The following is a 17,776-nucleotide window of genomic DNA, read 5'->3' on the forward strand; positions in this document are numbered from 1 at the left end:
CAATCTGTATCTCAGTATGTACATTCTGTCTAATTAATGTGTTACTTTATTGATGTCACAGTGAAAAAACTTTAAAAAAAATACACAGTAAAAAAATAATAAAAAATAATTGAAAAAAAAATAAATAAAATAAAATAAAATAAAATTATATATATATATATATATATATATATATATATATATATATATATATATATATATATATATATATATATATTTTATACACAACTCTCAAAACTGCTTTATTGGGTTTTTTTCTACTGAAAGTTTTTTAGAAATACATTTCATCAGCTAAACAACCGCTATGTAATTCAACTACAGTACAATGCATTAAACACACTGTAATTCTATCTCTCTTAGCTTAGTTTTCTTTCCTATCAAATATTAAATACCTTCTTTAAAATCAATGTCTTTTTTTTTGTTAGGCCACAATAAATTAACTTGTTTAAATGTTATTATTTTTGTGCTCATTCTATGTACAAATGTCCATTTATACAACTTAAAATTACAATCTGTACTAATATAAGCAGAACTGATACATGGTATGAAAGGAATAATCATTACTTCATGATACCTAATGACGTCAGCGTGAAATATTAGCATATTGCCCGCCCACTTCTTATGCGGTCAGATCTGGGAAAACTTGTTTTTTTGTGTTGGCTTGAATAAAAATGCAAATTCATTCTTTAGCACTACACACTGCTTTAAACCAAATCAATGTTTATTAATAAATCCATATTACAGGAAAATGAAAGCGTTTTTTCACTAAAAATTCATGACCCAAAATATGGTCACTTTAAATATTACTGAACCTATATACTGTATTATAAATGTCACCATAAAGTTAAAAAAATAATAACAAGGTATAATAAAACGGTAAATTATATTTTGTGCTGCAGAAGATAAATACACTTCCCCTTAACTAGCACTTTTGTTCTGGTGTGTCTCTGATTTGTGACATTAAATATGAATATGCATACTCATGCAACATTTGAGAGTTAAAGCAGACGGGATTTTCAATAAATAACATTCATTTGAGTCTAGAAATAGCTATCATGGCTTTAACTAATGCGCAATTCACATTCACTCATTTTAATGTTATACTTATACTTTTTTTTACATTTGTGGTACTTTGTGCTTTTTTGTCAGTTTTGAAGATTAGGCTATAATCCCTAGATGGGAAAATACAGCAGTATGTGTCTGAAAGAACACGACACTGCGTAAACGACAGAATTTCCCGGTTTTTTGGACACCAATGATCTTGACTTTCCAGGCAGCAAACAGCACTTCTCAACACTCATCTGGATGTTTAGCACTGATTTAGGGAGAAAGCTGTACTTTCAATTCAAGGAACACTTTCCTTAATATCATTCATTCTCAAATGATATGATGCATTATGCAAATAACAAGGCATCTCTGTAAAGCTCGTTTGTTTCTCCCAAGACAACATTTGTGACGTGTTTTTGTGTCGTTCCTAATTATTATATAGGAGAGATACTATGCAATACTATGAAAATGTCAAAATTATAGAAAGTTTTTTTTTTTTTTTTTACCAATTATTTTTTTTCTATGGTTTCAATTCCGTAATTTCTGCAAAATAAACCATTATTAGTTTAATGGCTTTTTTTCCCTCATCAAGTGCATCTCTTGTAATAGCTCAGGAACCCATTATCATTTTTCCATTTTATCTAAATTACACAAAATTAAACAACTCACGAAGGATTTATACTTGTGCTTTGTTACAATAAAAGCCAGTTTATAAAGAGAAAACAGGCAACACTTTAGTACCTCTAAATAAATACCTGTTTTTCACAGAAAAAGAAAAGAAAAAGTGCATGGCTTAATAAAAGCTCTTTTTAAATGCTGACTCACTACTCTAGTCCGATTATAACATAATTACTTTTTTGACTGTGTGGACCCAGAGGAGAAGCTGTAATTAAATTAATCGTCAGCGCCCCCATATGGTAAGATTCAGACTGTGACAAGGATACGTGACAAGAAAAAAAAGACGCTGAATGAATCAGAATAAAAGTTTCGATTTTTTTTGCCATCACGCCCACAACACATGATCTTTGACTTTTTATGCAATCGTCCAATTTAAATAACTACAACTTACAGTATTTTGGTGTTTACATGTAAAGAAAAAGGCAATAGGATAAAAAGCATCACTAATGCAGTAGTGGATTATTGGCTTGGCTTAAAGGAATTTGATTGGCATCCGTCATATTAATCATAAGACTGGTGAAGCCTCCGTTTTTCCACCTGCAGTGACCAGCTGCATCAGAGTACCTGACGGAGGTCTACTCTCTCCCGTTGTCCACTTATAGAACAGCCTAGAAAGGAGAAAACACTTAATGGTTTTGTTCACCCACCCTCATACACACACACACACACACACATCTATGCAACCTGTAAAAACATACTACAGATGTTCCCAAACACACATACTTACTCTGTTATGTACTCGAGTGGTGTCCAGGAACTGACATCAGCATCTGGCATGAACTTTCTATTCATAGGTGTATCTAAAGTCACTCTAAAAGTAGTAATTATTAGTTGTCATTAAAAACAAAAGCATTTGCGTGAATGAAAACCAGCTCTTGTATTGTCGTTCCTTACGGAAGTATGGTCACTGCAGCAGATCCCGGAGGAAGTCCACCATTTGGGCCGCTCAGACTCTGACACAACTGATGTACCGCTGCCTTGGCCATACCATAACCAATGCATCCTACGGTGACAACGAGAGAGACGCGTGGATTCATGTGTGTGTATATATATATATATATATATATATATATATATATCTCAGGGCTGTCAGTTGATTAACATTTATAGAATTATTACATGATGCGTCAATTTATTTCATTAATCACAAGTTAAATTTGGCTGTACAATTACCCACAAAAGATTACTTAAAACCATTCTTGTGTTACATAAGAAAGTATCAAGTAGACACAAAAAATCTTAGCTTTAGAAAGAAATATTTTATTTGATTTAAAATAAGATTTATTACAAATAAACTAACTAAAATCGAACATAAATGAAGATCATTTGAGAAACATTGTGCTACAATTTTTTTTTTCCTACAATGAAAATCACTGGTAACAAAAACAACAGTCGATTATCAGTAATAATACCAAAATACCTTATGCAAAATGATATCACAATTAAAACTACTATGTAAACAGAACCTTTTATTTTGTATTTCGGATTGGTTAATTGGGGCCTGATGGGGGAAATGCAATTTCTACTGAGGCCCTAGTGGATATGTATATATATGTATGTATATATATGTATATATATGTATATATATATATATATATATATATATATATATATATATATATATATATATATATATATATATACACACACACAATTGACATAAATAGATAGATAGACAGATATAGCTTTCTATTAAAGATACTATCAAGCATTAAATAAAAGCATACACACCTGCTGTTGGACCCAGAGCTGCTTTAGCCCCTGCCAGTGTGAGCAGCCCCCCCTCTCTCAGGTGTTTGGTTGCTAGGTGACTGCAAATGGTGGAGGTCCACACACTCTGCTTCCACATCAGATCAGTATTCTTATACAGAGCTTAGGCACAGAGAGCACATTTATACAAAGTATAAACATCATTGAAAATGTTCAAGAAAAGAAAAGAATTAAGACTTTAGGACGCCCCCTTGGGACAATACAGTCACGAACGGAGAAGAACTCACTGATGATGAACAATTAAACTGGCACAGCTAGAATGTGAATGCATTTGTACAGAGTGTAACTCATGCCTTTACACTAAAATGGGACTAAGTCGAGATTTAGCATGTCATAAATCATTGGTTATCAACCATAGGGCTTCAGCAAACTTCCATGACTTAAAACCATTTAAATGTACTTTATTATTATTATTAATAATAATATTAATTAAGCTATTTTTAACAATATCATTAAGAGATTTAAATATAGGCTACTTGAATTAAAATGTTTGAAACATACAATCACTATTCAACTTCCATTATTTGATTTTACATTACATAAATGGTGTATGTTTTTACATAAATAGATATTTGACACCAGTTTCTGTTATATATTTGAATGTGTTTTTGTGTGTGTGTGTGTGTATACAGTGTATTACATATCATATAAAGGGCCTTGACAGAGGGAGACCTTAGAGTGGACCACTGTCATAATTAATGTGTGTCTTCTGTGGGTGTATTTATTATGTATATACTAACTTTTAGCCTTGGCGCTGCCGCCTGCCCAACCTCCAGCCACACACAAGATGGCATCGACCTTCTCTTCACCTAAAAGCTCACCGACATCAGCTGTCACCTAAATAAAAAAAGAAAGACAGAGACGCAACGTGCTTGAAGACAACACAATAAGACGTTTTCATGAATAATTAGAATTAGACAATTATCATTCTTAGTTTTAAAACTTTTAATGGACAATTATATAGTCAAAAAACGGAAGTACCTACCTGACTGGCTTGCTCGGTGAAGGATTCAGTCATCTTCACTGTAATATTGGCACTGGCTTCTTCATTTACATTGAGATCTATAGAGGCAACCCACTGTAAATTACAAAACACATACGAAATTAAGTTATCCACCTTACTGACATATGATAAGCCACAATCAATGTATATTCGAAGATAAATGCAAGACGCCGTGACAAACGAATTAATAATTAACATTATCACTAAAACCCATGGAGCATGTCTGATGGCACACTAGAGAGCAATTTATTTTCAATTACGTGAGCTGTCTTAAAGGTTGAGACACCTTACCCAGTTTTTAGCTCTGAAGTACTGCACACATGCAGATCCGAGAGCCCCTTTCCCTCCGTAAACAATCACTTTGTGAGCTTCTGTAGCTGCCATGCTGTTTCTTTCTGCAGAAGCACATGAAACTTGTTATGGAAAGAAAACGACGCATGCGCCTCCTACTGGTGAAGAGGAGAGCCGCAATCTGAATTTTACTTGTGTTGTTTTTTCAAACATTTTACTTTGTTTGTATAAAGTTACCAGTCGTTTTTTAACTATAAGTTTTTTATATATATGTTTATTGTTTGAAAATATTTACTAATATCAGTAAATTAGCATTTTATGCAATTTAAATGATGCAATAATTCTTTGACCAGCAGGCGGCAGTGTACTCGGGTGTAAATCACTATCGAAAACAAAGAAGAAGAAGCTCGTTCTTCCGCAGGAAATTCATGTAGTCGTAGCATCGCTAGCATTCAGTGACAAGCTTCCTCATTTAACCTCTTCAATAAGTTGACAGCATATGGTCACTGGAAATAATATTTAGGCTTTAGCTTAACTGTTTCTCTCTGAGAGGGAAGGCAGTGAGATATCCAGGTAATGCTCTGAACTACTTAATTAAATTTGTGGATGTGTTGCTGCATGTTTTATTTGATGTACCGTTAACGTGTTGCGGATATTGTGTTTTTGTTACTTATATTAAATGTCGTTTAAATATAAAAGGTTAAACGTGTTAGATATCTAATATATGCTCGGAGTGTACTATAAATGGGTTATTTATCTCAGTGTGAGGTGGCTAAACTTTCATCTGGCCTCAAATATCTCTGCTAGACTGTCTCTACTGGACGAGAAATGAAAGTTATGGTTTACAGTCAACATCCTCCTCTATCTATATATACATATCACAATTCTTTACAAACCTAAAAAAGTGTTTGTTTAAATGAACTAGTTGAACTACCAGATATTAAATGAAAAACAGCCAGCGCATGTACCCTGTATATGGAGACCGTGCGATTATTATTATGACTTTATTATTTGTACTATAGTTATTAAAAATAAATAAATGCAACCATTGTCGGTTCTGTTTTCAGTTTGTAGTTTAATAGTGCATTGATTTATGTACAGTATATTGTGATGTTTTCAGGTGTCGTGGTTTAGTAGTGTACTAATTCATAATTCATAAAAACAAATCTCAATTTATATAAATACATTTAAACAGTCAAATGACTGACTTTCTTGTGTGTCTCTAGGATGGATAAAGCTCTGCTCAGAGAGCGAGAGCTCTTTAAAAAGAGAGCTCTGTCCACTCCTGTAGTTGAGAAGAGACCGGCAACCTCTGAGGCCTCTGGATCCTCCAAGAAGAAAAAGAGCAAACCGGACAAAGAGAGCTCGTCATCCTCCAAAAACAACACAGGTCAGAGAGTGGACGCATGTTGTTTCTTTTCCACATAAATGATGTTCTTTTGAACTTTCTATTCATCAAAGAATTGAACCGTGAGTCAAAGAAAATAAATCATGGTTTCTGAGAACATATTAACTATTTATGATCTTCTAGTAAATAATGGATGCTTTTCAGCTGCCTAATCAGCATATTGGAATAGTTTCTTAAAGATCGTGTGACACTGAAACTAGAGTAATGGCTGCTGAAAATTCAGCTTTGCCGTCGCAGGGATGCATTTACACAAAAAAAACACTTTTAAAATTGTACCGACCCCGTGATGAAATTTATTGTATTAATATTTAGCTTTATTTAAATGGCTTCAGCATTTCTAAACCATTGCACTTATGTTTTTGGAAGATGCTCAAACATTTCCAATACATAATAAAAAAGTAGCTGAAGCCGCTTGAAATAAGACATCCTTCACTTAACATCCTGTTAAAAGCTAAACCTTAGTGTAAATAGCTAAAGTGACATTGAGCGTGTTTTAATTCATGCCAGTGAGCCTAACAAGCTCCAACAGGATTTATTTACTTTTTTGTGGGTTATCACCCAAACAAAGCTTGTGATATAGGGACTGTCCTGGGCCGGGCCACAGTTGGCAAAATCTTCTTCATTGGCCTTTATTTTCAGTGTTTTGCCTATTACTGTTGTTTAGTTTTTGGCTGTGTAATGCTAGGAAGCGAGATGTAGAGAGGAGGAGGGATCAGGAAAGGTCCACAATCTGGGATTCAGTTTCGGGAACACCTGTAGCTCAACAGCACTGGAAGTCACAAGGTCCACGAGGATTTTGGTGCGAGCCAGTTTACAACAAAATATATATAGGAGTATATAAGAACAGACTAATACATTTTGATTGGATATTTGCTAACAAATACGTGGAACAGATTTAATTATTAAAGATAATTTTTGTAATATAAAAATAAAAAAATAGTAGCATAACACTAATGATAGCCGTTGTTTGTTATATATATATTTGCCACGTTTGGGTTTTACATTTAGAGTTATATATATGTTATTTTTAAAATTGAGGAATTACCCCTACTATATATTTTAAAAAGTGACTATAACTGTAAACATACTGTTGTCGAGTCCCACCAAAAGTATCAGTACAAAATGTTAATCAAAGCAATAACCAGCGATATGACAATTCTGAATATCATAAAAAAAAAATCTGTTTATCTCTAGCTCTCATGGTGTCTTGTATATTTAAGGCCAGAAATATTGGCGTCATTAAAGTTGTAGTCTAGTTCTTGTGTGTGATCAGAGTCGAGCAAAGGCCCGTTTCTGCACATTTTTGAGCTTGTAGAAAGATTTAAAAGCACTGTTAGCAGCTGAAGATATCTTCTGTGACCCTGATGGGAAACACGCATTTCTCATGCTTGTATAATATTTTTATTATATCATTTTAAACACACAATCTTTAAGGCATTGCAAAGATGCAACAATCGGCCTTTAATGTGCTTCTCGGTGTTGATAGAACTATTATTATTCACATAATAAATCTCTCCTAAAAACATTGCCTTTACTTTAAATGTAGTGTGTGCTCTTTGCTTTAAGTAGCAGAATCATAATCTAGAATAATAACTTTATAATACCAACATGTAAACTTTGTCATTCCACACAAAGGGGAAAATCCATGTAAACAGACCTCAAAAAATACAACAGTTTTATGTAGTCATCACACAATAGTATTCAAATACCGAATGCAGACTATAAGGAGACAATGAGCATACAAGCGCGTTTTTTTTTTTTCCCCTCATCTTTCTGGTCTAAATCTCATGTAATATTTTAAGCCTTGGAGACACCTGCGCTGTCTGTTGCTGTTGGAGCTTGTGGGAGTAGAGGGCTTCTGTCTCTGTATGTGTCTGGCGTGTTTTAAGGGACCCCAATCTGGCGAAGAGCTCCGTCCAAATCTGCAGCTTTTTCCACCAATCTACTGTTGTGGTTCCTATGGAGACTGTGTCCGCTGTCACCATGGTTACAACTAAACCACCTCGTCACGCTGGCGGCGCAGGTCACGAACGGTTTTGGTTTTGGTGAAGCAGCCGCAGTCCAGCAGCTCGTAGAGGAATGCCAGCGTGGCGAGGGAGAGGATGGTGAGGATGAAGAGGAGGAGGATGATGAAGCAGGCAACATTCCAGCCGTCGTGAAAGGGATAGATCTGCTGGATCAGAGCAGAATTGCTGGACATGTTCATACTGCAGAGACAACAATAAACACAGTCAGTCATGAAAGAGGAAGATGAGGAATGGGGAAAAGATTGAGTGTGGGTAGGAATAAAGATGAAGGCAGGATGATTGACAGATTGAATGGCAATTTCTTCTTTCTGCTTTGTGCTTTTTGTGGTGTTGATGGAAAGAGGACATACATTAGAGCACGTTGAAAGTCTCAGTTTTTTTTCATACAGTGCTTTAGCTGTCAGTCAGACCTCTTCGTTCATTACATTGCAACCCACTCTTTTCTAGTATCTTGCAGCATTAGTTTCGATTTTTCAATACACCATGTTAAGGTAAAGAGAGCTCAATTCTAGTTTGATCACCCTTGTCACCTGTGCTTCTTTTACTCTCAGTCTGCAGTCTTATTGGGATCAGGTTAACCCCAAATCTGAATAATTATTCAGGAAATACTTAAGATTCATTAGCTGATCATTTGGTTGTTTTCTTGTAAAACATGTAGATTTGGATGAACAGTAAAAAAGCAGTAAGTGATTTTATAAAAGGACATCTAGAAACCTACTGTTTTGTATTAATGCTTTTGAATTTTTTACATTTTTTTATTTTAATAGAGTGTTTTTTTTTTTGGTTCATGCATTTGGAAATGATGCTGCCATTCAAAGGTTTAGAGTTTAATTTTGTAATATTTATGAAAAAAGCTCTTACGCATACTAAGGCTGCATTCATTTAATAAAAGAAATGACATCAGTAAACTTTTTCTATTTTTAACATATTTCAAAATGACAATATATTCCTGTTACAGCAAAGCTGATTTTTTCTAGCAGCTGTTATCACAGTCTTCAGTGTCACATGATTATTCAGAAATCATTTAAATAGATTTGGTGCTCAAGAAGTTTTATCATCTCTGTTGAAAATGGTTGTGCGGCTTCATATTGATATGAATATGAATGATATGGCTTCATATTCATATGTTTCTTTTGTGCATTGCAAATTCAAAACATCTTTACATCTTTACTGTCAATTTGGTGTATTTAATGCCAAATTAGCATTAAATCCAATCAATTCACTATTTAAATCTTGCCAAATAAAATACTAATTAAATATTAGGGCTGGGCAATATATCGCACGATATATGCACATTTCATCAGTAAATACGGTTCTTTAATTAGTATTGCGTAGCGCATCAGTGATCTACGGCTCTGTATTAACTGCCACTCCATTTGAAAACAGGTGATGGAGATTTACCACTAGTCAAAGAACCAGCTTTACTGATGAGATGTGCATTAATATATCATAATATATTGCCCAGCCCTATTAAATATAAAAAAAAACAAAAACTAATCTCTCTGACTTTTAGTCTACAATGTTTTGGGATGGACTAATCTTAATCTTGTATAATATGTAGGGCAGATAGTATGCAAAATGCAGTGGTGCTACTAGAGAAATGAATTGAGATGAATCAGCTGACCTAGTTTGCTTGAGTGGACATGTGTGTGTGTGTGTGTGTGTGTGTGTGTGTGTGTGTGTGTTGTGTAGGTTTAGATCAGAGTGGAAGCTAACAATACATTCTGTTATGTAGCTTTAGGCTTAGATCATTTAATGTTCTTGTATGCTTTTTGAAGTTAATTTTGATGATCTATGGTTTTCTGTATTGCATATGTCACGTTAAGCAGGATCTGTGCACATCAGGAATGCAATTGTAGGTGTAATTAGGTTAACTGTAACATGAGCCATGTGAAAGCATTCCTCATGCGTGTCTGATTGTGCACATGCGCTTTACTTTCGGTCCAACCATGACTCACAGAAGAGAGTTCCTCCATCTCCAGAGAGATTTCAACTTTATTTCACCTTCACTTATTCAATGTTTTATTTAATTTTTATTAAATTGTTTTTTTTTTAAAGACCTGCTCTTGTGACCTTAGATTAACTCTTGTAGACTCCCTCGTAGAAAACAGAGTCTCATCTGAAACAGACAGATGGCTTCTGCTTGTCCTGCTCTCCAGAGACCCCCACCCCGAGCATCTTTTAGTATGATGCTACCATTTCATTCAAGTCTAGTGTCTCTTTTAAGAATTATAGACACTAATAAATGAGATTTTTGCTACATTTTCAGTGCACAGTCAATTCGATACTATGGAGTAATGATGTAGAATTGCACAGTAAGCTTGATTCTGCATGTGTGTCTATTAGTAACGTTCCCAACCAAGATCTGATGTTTGGATTTCCTTTTAATATGTTTGTGTCAGAATATGTGTGTGCATTTTACTTCTGGTCTCACAGCTTGTCACGCACATTTTCAATATGAAGAGTCAATTACTAAAGAAATCCACTGACGTTTTTATAAAACCGAGATGGTGATGATATAGTTTAATTTTGCAATGAGTTGTGTGATTTTATAAAAGCAGGACGTACCTGGGTGTGAGTGTCTGGGATGCAGGGTGATGGAGCAGCCTCTTGCTCGTCTCAGTGTTGTCTTTCTTGCCGCTCACGCTCTCTCTCCCTGCCCCACCTTATTCTGGAACCGTGTGTTGCACTGGCTGTTCTGAGTCTGTGCTCTGACGCCATTGGCTGGCTGTCCTGTCATTCAAAGCGTCAGCCATCCAACCTACCGTAACGCATCTGCTCTCAGCATTAGTTCCCGCCCACACAATGAATCATTCATGAGTCAGTGCCAAGATGCGGCTGAGACTGGCTACGCTCCAGTTGCCAGGGTTTGAGAGCAGGGTGTGGAGGAAGAAGAGGATGTGATGCTAGAGCATACATACATACATCTGTGCATCCTTCAAAAATGGATCAGATGGGCAGAATGTGACATGTTGATAGGATTCTGATACATTAATTCCTTCTGCACACTGAGGCAGCATTTCCAGCTTTCAGACGCAGCATAAAATAGCATCTTTAGATAATGCATTGTTTTCTTTTAAGCAATCAGTCATCTATGATTTGTTTCACCAACCTTCAGTGCGTAAAAAGTTGCTTGATTTTAAGGCCTCACTGAAAGTAATGAGAACTTGCACTCACAACCACTGCATGTTTTTAACAATTTCTTAAAAGAACCAGCTTTTTTTTTTTTTGTGAGCTAGACTGTACTGGTTGTGCTGTGTGTTTATTTTTGTGTACAACCTGCAGGGACTTCTCAGAAAAAGTGTTACTTTGCTCTTATTTTGCAGTATTTTAAATAATTCATTATTTACAATTCTGGTAAATATGATTTTGTGGTGTAGTAGATTTAGAAACCAAAGATGTATATAAATATTTATATTTATATATTAAAAATAACTGCTTAAGTAATATGGTTTTTATAATAACTGTATATTAAGTACAGTATATATATATATATATATATATATATATATATATATATATATATATATATATATATATATATATATATATATATATATATTTTTAATACCTTGAAAGCAATTTCTGTGACAGACCACTCGTAGATTATAGATCCTCAAATTCAAACATATATTTTATGCTTAATTACCAACATGATTATATAACAACTTATGATCATCAAATAAGCATGGTATTGCTAAAAAAAAATGTACCCAGACAAAATGATAAACATGAACAATTTACACCAGCTTATGCTTAAGAATGCATAAATAACTATCATTCCACATAGCGTGCAGCTGTTGATATCATGAAACAAAATCCATAGCAATAACAAACAGGCTGAGCAAACAAGTCAAATGAAGTGATACGTTTCTGAAATTGATGTTTAATATTTATACCTAGAGTTCTTTTTAAACTGTTTCACCGTTATTAATAACAGTACAGCTCTGTTATTGTTGTTATAATGCTATCTATTTTGCTATCATGCAGATGAAATCTGTTTTCTTTTGCATTAGAGAAAGTGTTGTCAAATGTAATACATCAGACCACTGAATAAAGGGGTCTTGAATGGCCAGAGTGCTTTTTCTCTTTTCATTTTGTCAGAATAGACATTTTGTTGCCATTTTGTTTTGCTCTTTCATTTCACTCTTTTTTTTTTTTTTAGTTTTTAGCGAGAAAGCGTCTCCTGACAGCAGAAATAATTGTAAATGGTGTGGAATATAGCTGCCAGAAACTAACTTTGTGTTAGAAAACAGCATGTGTGTTATTACTTTAGTTCTTGTTTGAAAAGATTATAGTAGTTCTGCATTAATAGCCTATTAGTTGCAGCACTTACTTATTATAGCCTCTTACCTCTTCTTGTTTTGCTGTCTTTGTTCTCTGCTCATCGTTCAGATCCCAGCAATGGCTCCTTCAATCTCAAAGCACTTTCTGGGAGTTCAGGATACAAATTTGGAGTTTTGGCCCGCATCGTCAACTATATGAAGGTAATGCAAAAACACAGACATTTCCTGCAGTGTCTCTCAGTTGTCATTGCTTTATGATAATGTCCCATCTCACATTAGAGCACATCACACTGATCCTTATTTGAGTGCAATGGTTTCTTTTAACTAAGGAAGAGATTTCTGGTAGATGACCCAGAAAAAAGGGATTCTCCTAACAAGTTTCTCCACCTGACCTGATTAAACACTGGAAAAATGTAGCACTGTGACTAATATGCTTTGTCAGACTCATGTTACAGTTGTTTCATATTATCGCAAGCAATTTTTTTTTTTTTTTGTCAGACTTGGCAGTTGCCCAAAGTGAAATGATGTACTCTCTCTAACATGACAGTAATTAAAGGCTGCCAGGCTGTAATACACAGATGTAGCTGTGACGCATTTAAACTCTCTTTTTGCATCTCATCTCTTTGTGTTTCTCTCTCTCTCTCTCGTCTTTTCCAGACCAGGCACCAGAGAGGTGATACTCATCATCTGACTCTGGATGAAATTCTGGATGAGACCAAGCTGCTGGACATCGGCATGAAGCAGAAACAATGGCTCATGAGCGAGGTGTGTGTGTGTGTGGGCATGAGAGAAAGACACTTGGTCTCATGAATTAATAATTGTTTTTGTATTTATAGGCACATGAGAACATCTCATGAACAAAAAATATTCTGCCTAATTCACAACAGTCAAGTAAAAATAAAACACATTTCCTCTGAAACCCTGCCGGGGGTTTATTTTATGTTAGAAGAAAAAGACAAGTTCTAGTTCTGCAGAATTCTAAATGAGTTTTCAACACATTTGTGTAGAAATCAGTTCAATGATAGAATATTCAAATTGATGTCCAGGCCTTTTTTATTCACTATTATGAATGTTAATCAGTTAATTTCAGGCATTAAAATGATTGTGATATGGTAATAAGAACACATGATTTGCACATTTTATTTATTTTTATTATAGATTTCTTGCCTATAGGGAAGAATAACAAATGTTTTGGCCCAAGGCCTTCTTCAGTGTGTTAAATAACTCAATCCCTCCACCCACTTTTAAATAGTTAATTTTGTTAAAACATTCATTAACCAGTGTTCAGTTCCTTAAATAACACGTTACCCTTTAAATACTGGATATTTTTTGTGTTTGTGTTTGTGTGTGTGTGTGTTGTGTGTTGTGTGTGTCCACATAGATCATCACATCCTCCAATACACTAGCTAATATACCTTTAACTCAAACATGAATTACATAGGATGTTTGGCACTATTGAACACAATATTGTTGATGTGCTAATTAATCACATTTTAGTAACACATATCACTTTTTTTTTTTTACTGAGAAATACAGTAAATAAAGATTCTTCATTGACATCACTGTTACAGATAAGTGAAGTGTTAAATTGATATGTTCAATGATAAGGAAATAAAACAATATACTGACCCAAGCATCTCGTATTGCACCACTGTCCTGAAGACTACAGATATCCATACGAAAGGAAAGCTTTCAGTTTGCCTGATATCTACAATAAAAATAAAGTACAGGCAGAAAACAAGAGCACATGTTAAAGCACTCCATAAATTGGTGTGATATCTGCATTTATTATTTTTAATGTTTGTTAATTGCTTGATTTAGTTTTTCCTTATTCTTTTTTGTTTTTGTTTTGTTCTTTGTTTTTATAGATATGGTAATGCATGTTGTCTGTAGAAGCAGCTGGACTTCCACTGATTGCAGAACTTGTTGAAATATGCTTTGCGTGTAGGTGGTACTTGAATTGCTCGGGTGATTTACATATGCTTTCTGGGGCCATGTGTTAATATAAATCAAATAACACAATTTGTTTGGACCACAGAATGCCATTGATTTGAGCACAGATTGACCAATCAAAATCATATGTTCCTTTGAGCCTTGTACAAACGCAATTTCCCTTTTCAAGGGCAAGAGCCACATTCAAAAATGAAAATCTAAATCTTTCTCCCTCTCTCCCCCCAGGCATTAGCAAGTAATCCTAAAATTGATGTGCGGGAAGGGAAATATGCCTTTAAACCCAAATATCATCTGAAGGATAAGAAAGCTCTGCTAAGACTACTGGACAAACACGATCAGCTGGGACTAGGAGGAGTGTTACTAGATGATGTTGAAGAGGGTCTGCCAAACTCGGCCAAGGCTATAAAGGTAACATGCTAGAACATTATCATCATTATTATTAATTAATTTAATTATAATATATATATATATATATATATATATATATATATATATATATATATATATATATATATATATATATATATATATATATATTTTTTTTTTTTATTTATTTATTTATTAACGATTGTTTTGAGGCATCATTAACGGATGTACTGTGATTTTATTATTATTTTTATTGTATTTATTCTTTTATTCTTTTTGTTTGTTTTTCAGATGGTCTTTTTAGCACCTAATAATATAATATTTGTTTTGTATTTAATGTGTAGTTCTCAGTATGATTTGAAATGCTTTCATTTTGTTGTTCAGGCACTTGGGGATCAGATCATATTTGTGACCAGGCCAGACAAGAAGAAGGTTCTTTTCTACAATGACAAACACTGTCAGTTTATTGTTGATGAAGGTTTGTGAGCATCATTATTATTGAAGGGTGATTAATATTGATCTGACGGTTACTGCCTGTAGTGGAAGAAGCGTTCTGGTCATTTAGGTGGAGATTCTCTGCTGTAATGTCAGTGTCGTTCATTCTGTAGAGTTTCAGAAGCTGTGGCGCAGCGTTCCTGTTGATTCCATAGATGAGGAAAAGATCGAAGAGTACCTGAAGAAACAGGGCATATCGTCCATGCAGGAGACGGGACCAAAGAAAATCGTGCGTTCGGTTTCTCACACACACGCAGATAAACAAACACAAAACGCACTCCAGATTGGCTGGTTCACGCATATTTGCGTGGGTGTAAACGGTTGCCGCGAGGTTGACGTGATTTGTGATTGGCTGTTGCAGGCACCCATTCAGAAGAGGAAGAAACCTGGAACACAGAAAAAGAGACGGTTTAAGACTCATAATGATCATCTGAATGGCGTTCTGGAGGACTACTCTGAGGGAGTTCCCTCCAAGAAGTGACACACACACACACACACACGCAGCTTTAAAGGCTCAAAGTGACAAGACTGATATCTGTGTGATGTTTGTATATCTGATCTAATGTCTTATTGCCAAAACCATAAAGACATGCAGACACACACACACACACACACACACACACACCTTAAAACTGTACTGAGTGACACGAATGTGAACGGATTGTAAATATTTCCTTCCACTGTTATGTTTTACTTTTTGCTAGTTCTTTAACAATGGACAACTAAGCTCTTCTTTTTTTAGATTTAAAGATTAAACAAGAGCAATCAAACCACATAAACCGTTTCCTTTCTGACTGAATTTATGTATTAATATATTTATGTTTGGGATCAGCAAGGTGCTCCTGCTTATCAAGGCTGCATTTATTTGATCATAAATACTGAAAAAACAGTGATATTGTGAAGTATTGTTGCAATAAAAAAAGGTTAATATACTTATAAATATTATCAGTGTTGGAAACAGTTTTGCTACTAAAAGTATCTCTTTTTGAATTTCTTTTCGCATTTGGGATACTGGATTTTCTGGATTTTTTTTCAGACAAAGAACAGTGTTTCTTCTAAACTGAAATCTATATCTCAAATAACACAACCATGTTATTTATTCTATTTAGATTTGTCAGTAATGTAATTAGTGGATATATTTAAATAACATTTAAAAAATACTGTAAGTATTATAGCAATTGATAATATAGCTTTTTTTGTAGTTTAGGTACTTTTGCAAAAAGTTGATGTCATTGTAATATTTCGGTTAATAATTCCGGTTGTGACACGGATTGAAAACAGCAGAAATGCTTTGGATTCTCTCAGTCCTTAGAAGCACTTCTAAGATGTTTCTAACATTAAAAATATTTTATGCATTGCACTTAGATGAATCATTTTGTCCTAAAATAATTAGTGATATGACCCTAATTTTGAAGAATTAACACCTTGTTAAACAAAAAGCTGTTTGTCATAAAAAAAAAATAATTTTTAAGCTCCAAACTCTTGCTTCTGGCTATAATAGAAATAACGGTCAAACAATATAATGAATGAAAGTCTGTCGTTCAAAAGAAGGCTTTCTTCTCTGAAAAAGTTGTCTCAGGACAGAAAAATCCGCATGTAAGGTCCATTTACATGCAAAAACAATCCTGAAAAATGCGTTATTGGATTTTGATGTGAGACGACAACTGGAGGAAGCATTATGGATTATGGACTGTGTTTTGGATTATGTACTGCATGGATTATGGCAAATGCATTTTGGCCAGAAGCAGTGGTTTAAAGTTAAAATACCTTGATGATGGATTTGTTTTCTCAGGAACATGACGTTTTTGGGGATTTTTTTACTTAATTGACGGACTTGAGACATTGCAATTTCTACGCAAACATCTACTTGGATGGCCTGCAGGTTGAGTAAATGTTTATTTTTAGGCTATCACAAAAAAACAGTAATCACAAAATGTTGTTTATTCATTAAAGATCACTTACTGATCTGTCCACTGATTGGTATCTTTGTTGTAGAGAATTAACTATATAATTAACTACAGTCTATAAAAAGCGAATGATCTTACACTAAATCAGTTCTGACACAAGAAAGAAAAAAACGGTATTTTCAAAATAAAGATGCTCTTGATCAGAACACCACTTGTTGCTAGGCACCTCTTGTCATGCATAAATGTGAGTGTGCTACGGTTCATGTCTTCAGCGGGTTTTGAATGGTGGATCTGATTGCACGTGACTGCTCTGCAAGGGTTCTGCTTTGTGTCAAATTGATAATGTGCGTGTAGGCTGAAAGGTTTCATATAATACAGAGTCTTAATTTTCAAGGCCCAGACTCGATACAAAAAAAACCCAATTGCTTCGCAGCCTGTTGTTTGGACTGTTTTGTCATAATATTAGCCTAGAAGAAAATAAATAATTTTAAAGATAATTTATCATTACTGAAATGTTAAAACCTGACGTTCTTGTGTGCTCGTTC

At 34.5% G+C, this 17,776-nt stretch overlaps 3 protein-coding genes across 3 annotated transcripts; 1 reads left to right on the top strand and 2 right to left on the bottom strand.

The window, feature by feature from the left end:
- Positions 1 to 2,026: 2,026 nt before the first annotated feature.
- Positions 2,027 to 4,936, bottom strand: qdprb.1 (quinoid dihydropteridine reductase b, tandem duplicate 1). Its single transcript, XM_043243959.1, has 7 exons — positions 4,790 to 4,936; positions 4,481 to 4,573; positions 4,236 to 4,332; positions 3,457 to 3,597; positions 2,620 to 2,728; positions 2,453 to 2,536; positions 2,027 to 2,333 (listed from the first exon to the last, which is right to left on the bottom strand). Exons 1-7 carry the CDS (start codon positions 4,880 to 4,882, stop codon positions 2,231 to 2,233), a joined length of 720 nt encoding a protein of 239 aa, XP_043099894.1. The 5' UTR covers positions 4,883 to 4,936; the 3' UTR covers positions 2,027 to 2,230.
- A 257-nt stretch (positions 4,937 to 5,193) lies between these two features.
- On the top strand, positions 5,194 to 16,099 carry gtf2e2 (general transcription factor IIE, polypeptide 2, beta). The gene is made up of 8 exons (XM_043243931.1): positions 5,194 to 5,362; positions 6,016 to 6,179; positions 12,620 to 12,711; positions 13,168 to 13,275; positions 14,689 to 14,871; positions 15,214 to 15,307; positions 15,438 to 15,553; positions 15,686 to 16,099. The coding sequence occupies exons 2-8, from the start codon at positions 6,017 to 6,019 to the stop codon at positions 15,803 to 15,805; spliced, it is 876 nt and encodes a 291-aa protein (XP_043099866.1). The 5' UTR covers positions 5,194 to 5,362; position 6,016; the 3' UTR covers positions 15,806 to 16,099.
- smim18 (small integral membrane protein 18) lies at positions 7,580 to 10,919 on the bottom strand. The gene is made up of 2 exons (XM_043244071.1): positions 10,793 to 10,919; positions 7,580 to 8,404 (listed from the first exon to the last, which is right to left on the bottom strand). Exon 2 carries the CDS (start codon positions 8,401 to 8,403, stop codon positions 8,191 to 8,193), a length of 213 nt encoding a protein of 70 aa, XP_043100006.1. The 5' UTR covers position 8,404; positions 10,793 to 10,919; the 3' UTR covers positions 7,580 to 8,190.
- Positions 16,100 to 17,776: the final 1,677 nt, after the last annotated feature.

The sequence above is a fragment of the Puntigrus tetrazona genome, chromosome 1 (genome assembly GCF_018831695.1).
Source record: "Puntigrus tetrazona isolate hp1 chromosome 1, ASM1883169v1, whole genome shotgun sequence".
Taxonomy (NCBI): domain Eukaryota; kingdom Metazoa; phylum Chordata; class Actinopteri; order Cypriniformes; family Cyprinidae; genus Puntigrus; species Puntigrus tetrazona.

Coding starts and splice junctions, on each gene's coding strand:
- qdprb.1 (XM_043243959.1), bottom strand. CDS start 4,882: ATGGCAGCTACAGAAGCTCACAAAGTGATTGTTTACGGAGGGAAAGGG. Junction 4,333..4,480: donor TCACCGAGCAAGCCAGTCAG/GTAGGTACTTCC, acceptor TTTTTTATTTAG/GTGACAGCTGATGTCGGTGA. Junction 2,537..2,619: donor GCTGCAGTGACCATACTTCC/GTAAGGAACGAC, acceptor TACTACTTTTAG/AGTGACTTTAGATACACCTA.
- gtf2e2 (XM_043243931.1), top strand. CDS start 6,017: ATGGATAAAGCTCTGCTCAGAGAGCGAGAGCTCTTTAAAAAGAGAGCT. Junction 13,276..14,688: donor AACAATGGCTCATGAGCGAG/GTGTGTGTGTGT, acceptor CTCTCCCCCCAG/GCATTAGCAAGTAATCCTAA. Junction 15,308..15,437: donor TCAGTTTATTGTTGATGAAG/GTTTGTGAGCAT, acceptor TTCATTCTGTAG/AGTTTCAGAAGCTGTGGCGC.
- smim18 (XM_043244071.1), bottom strand. CDS start 8,403: ATGAACATGTCCAGCAATTCTGCTCTGATCCAGCAGATCTATCCCTTT.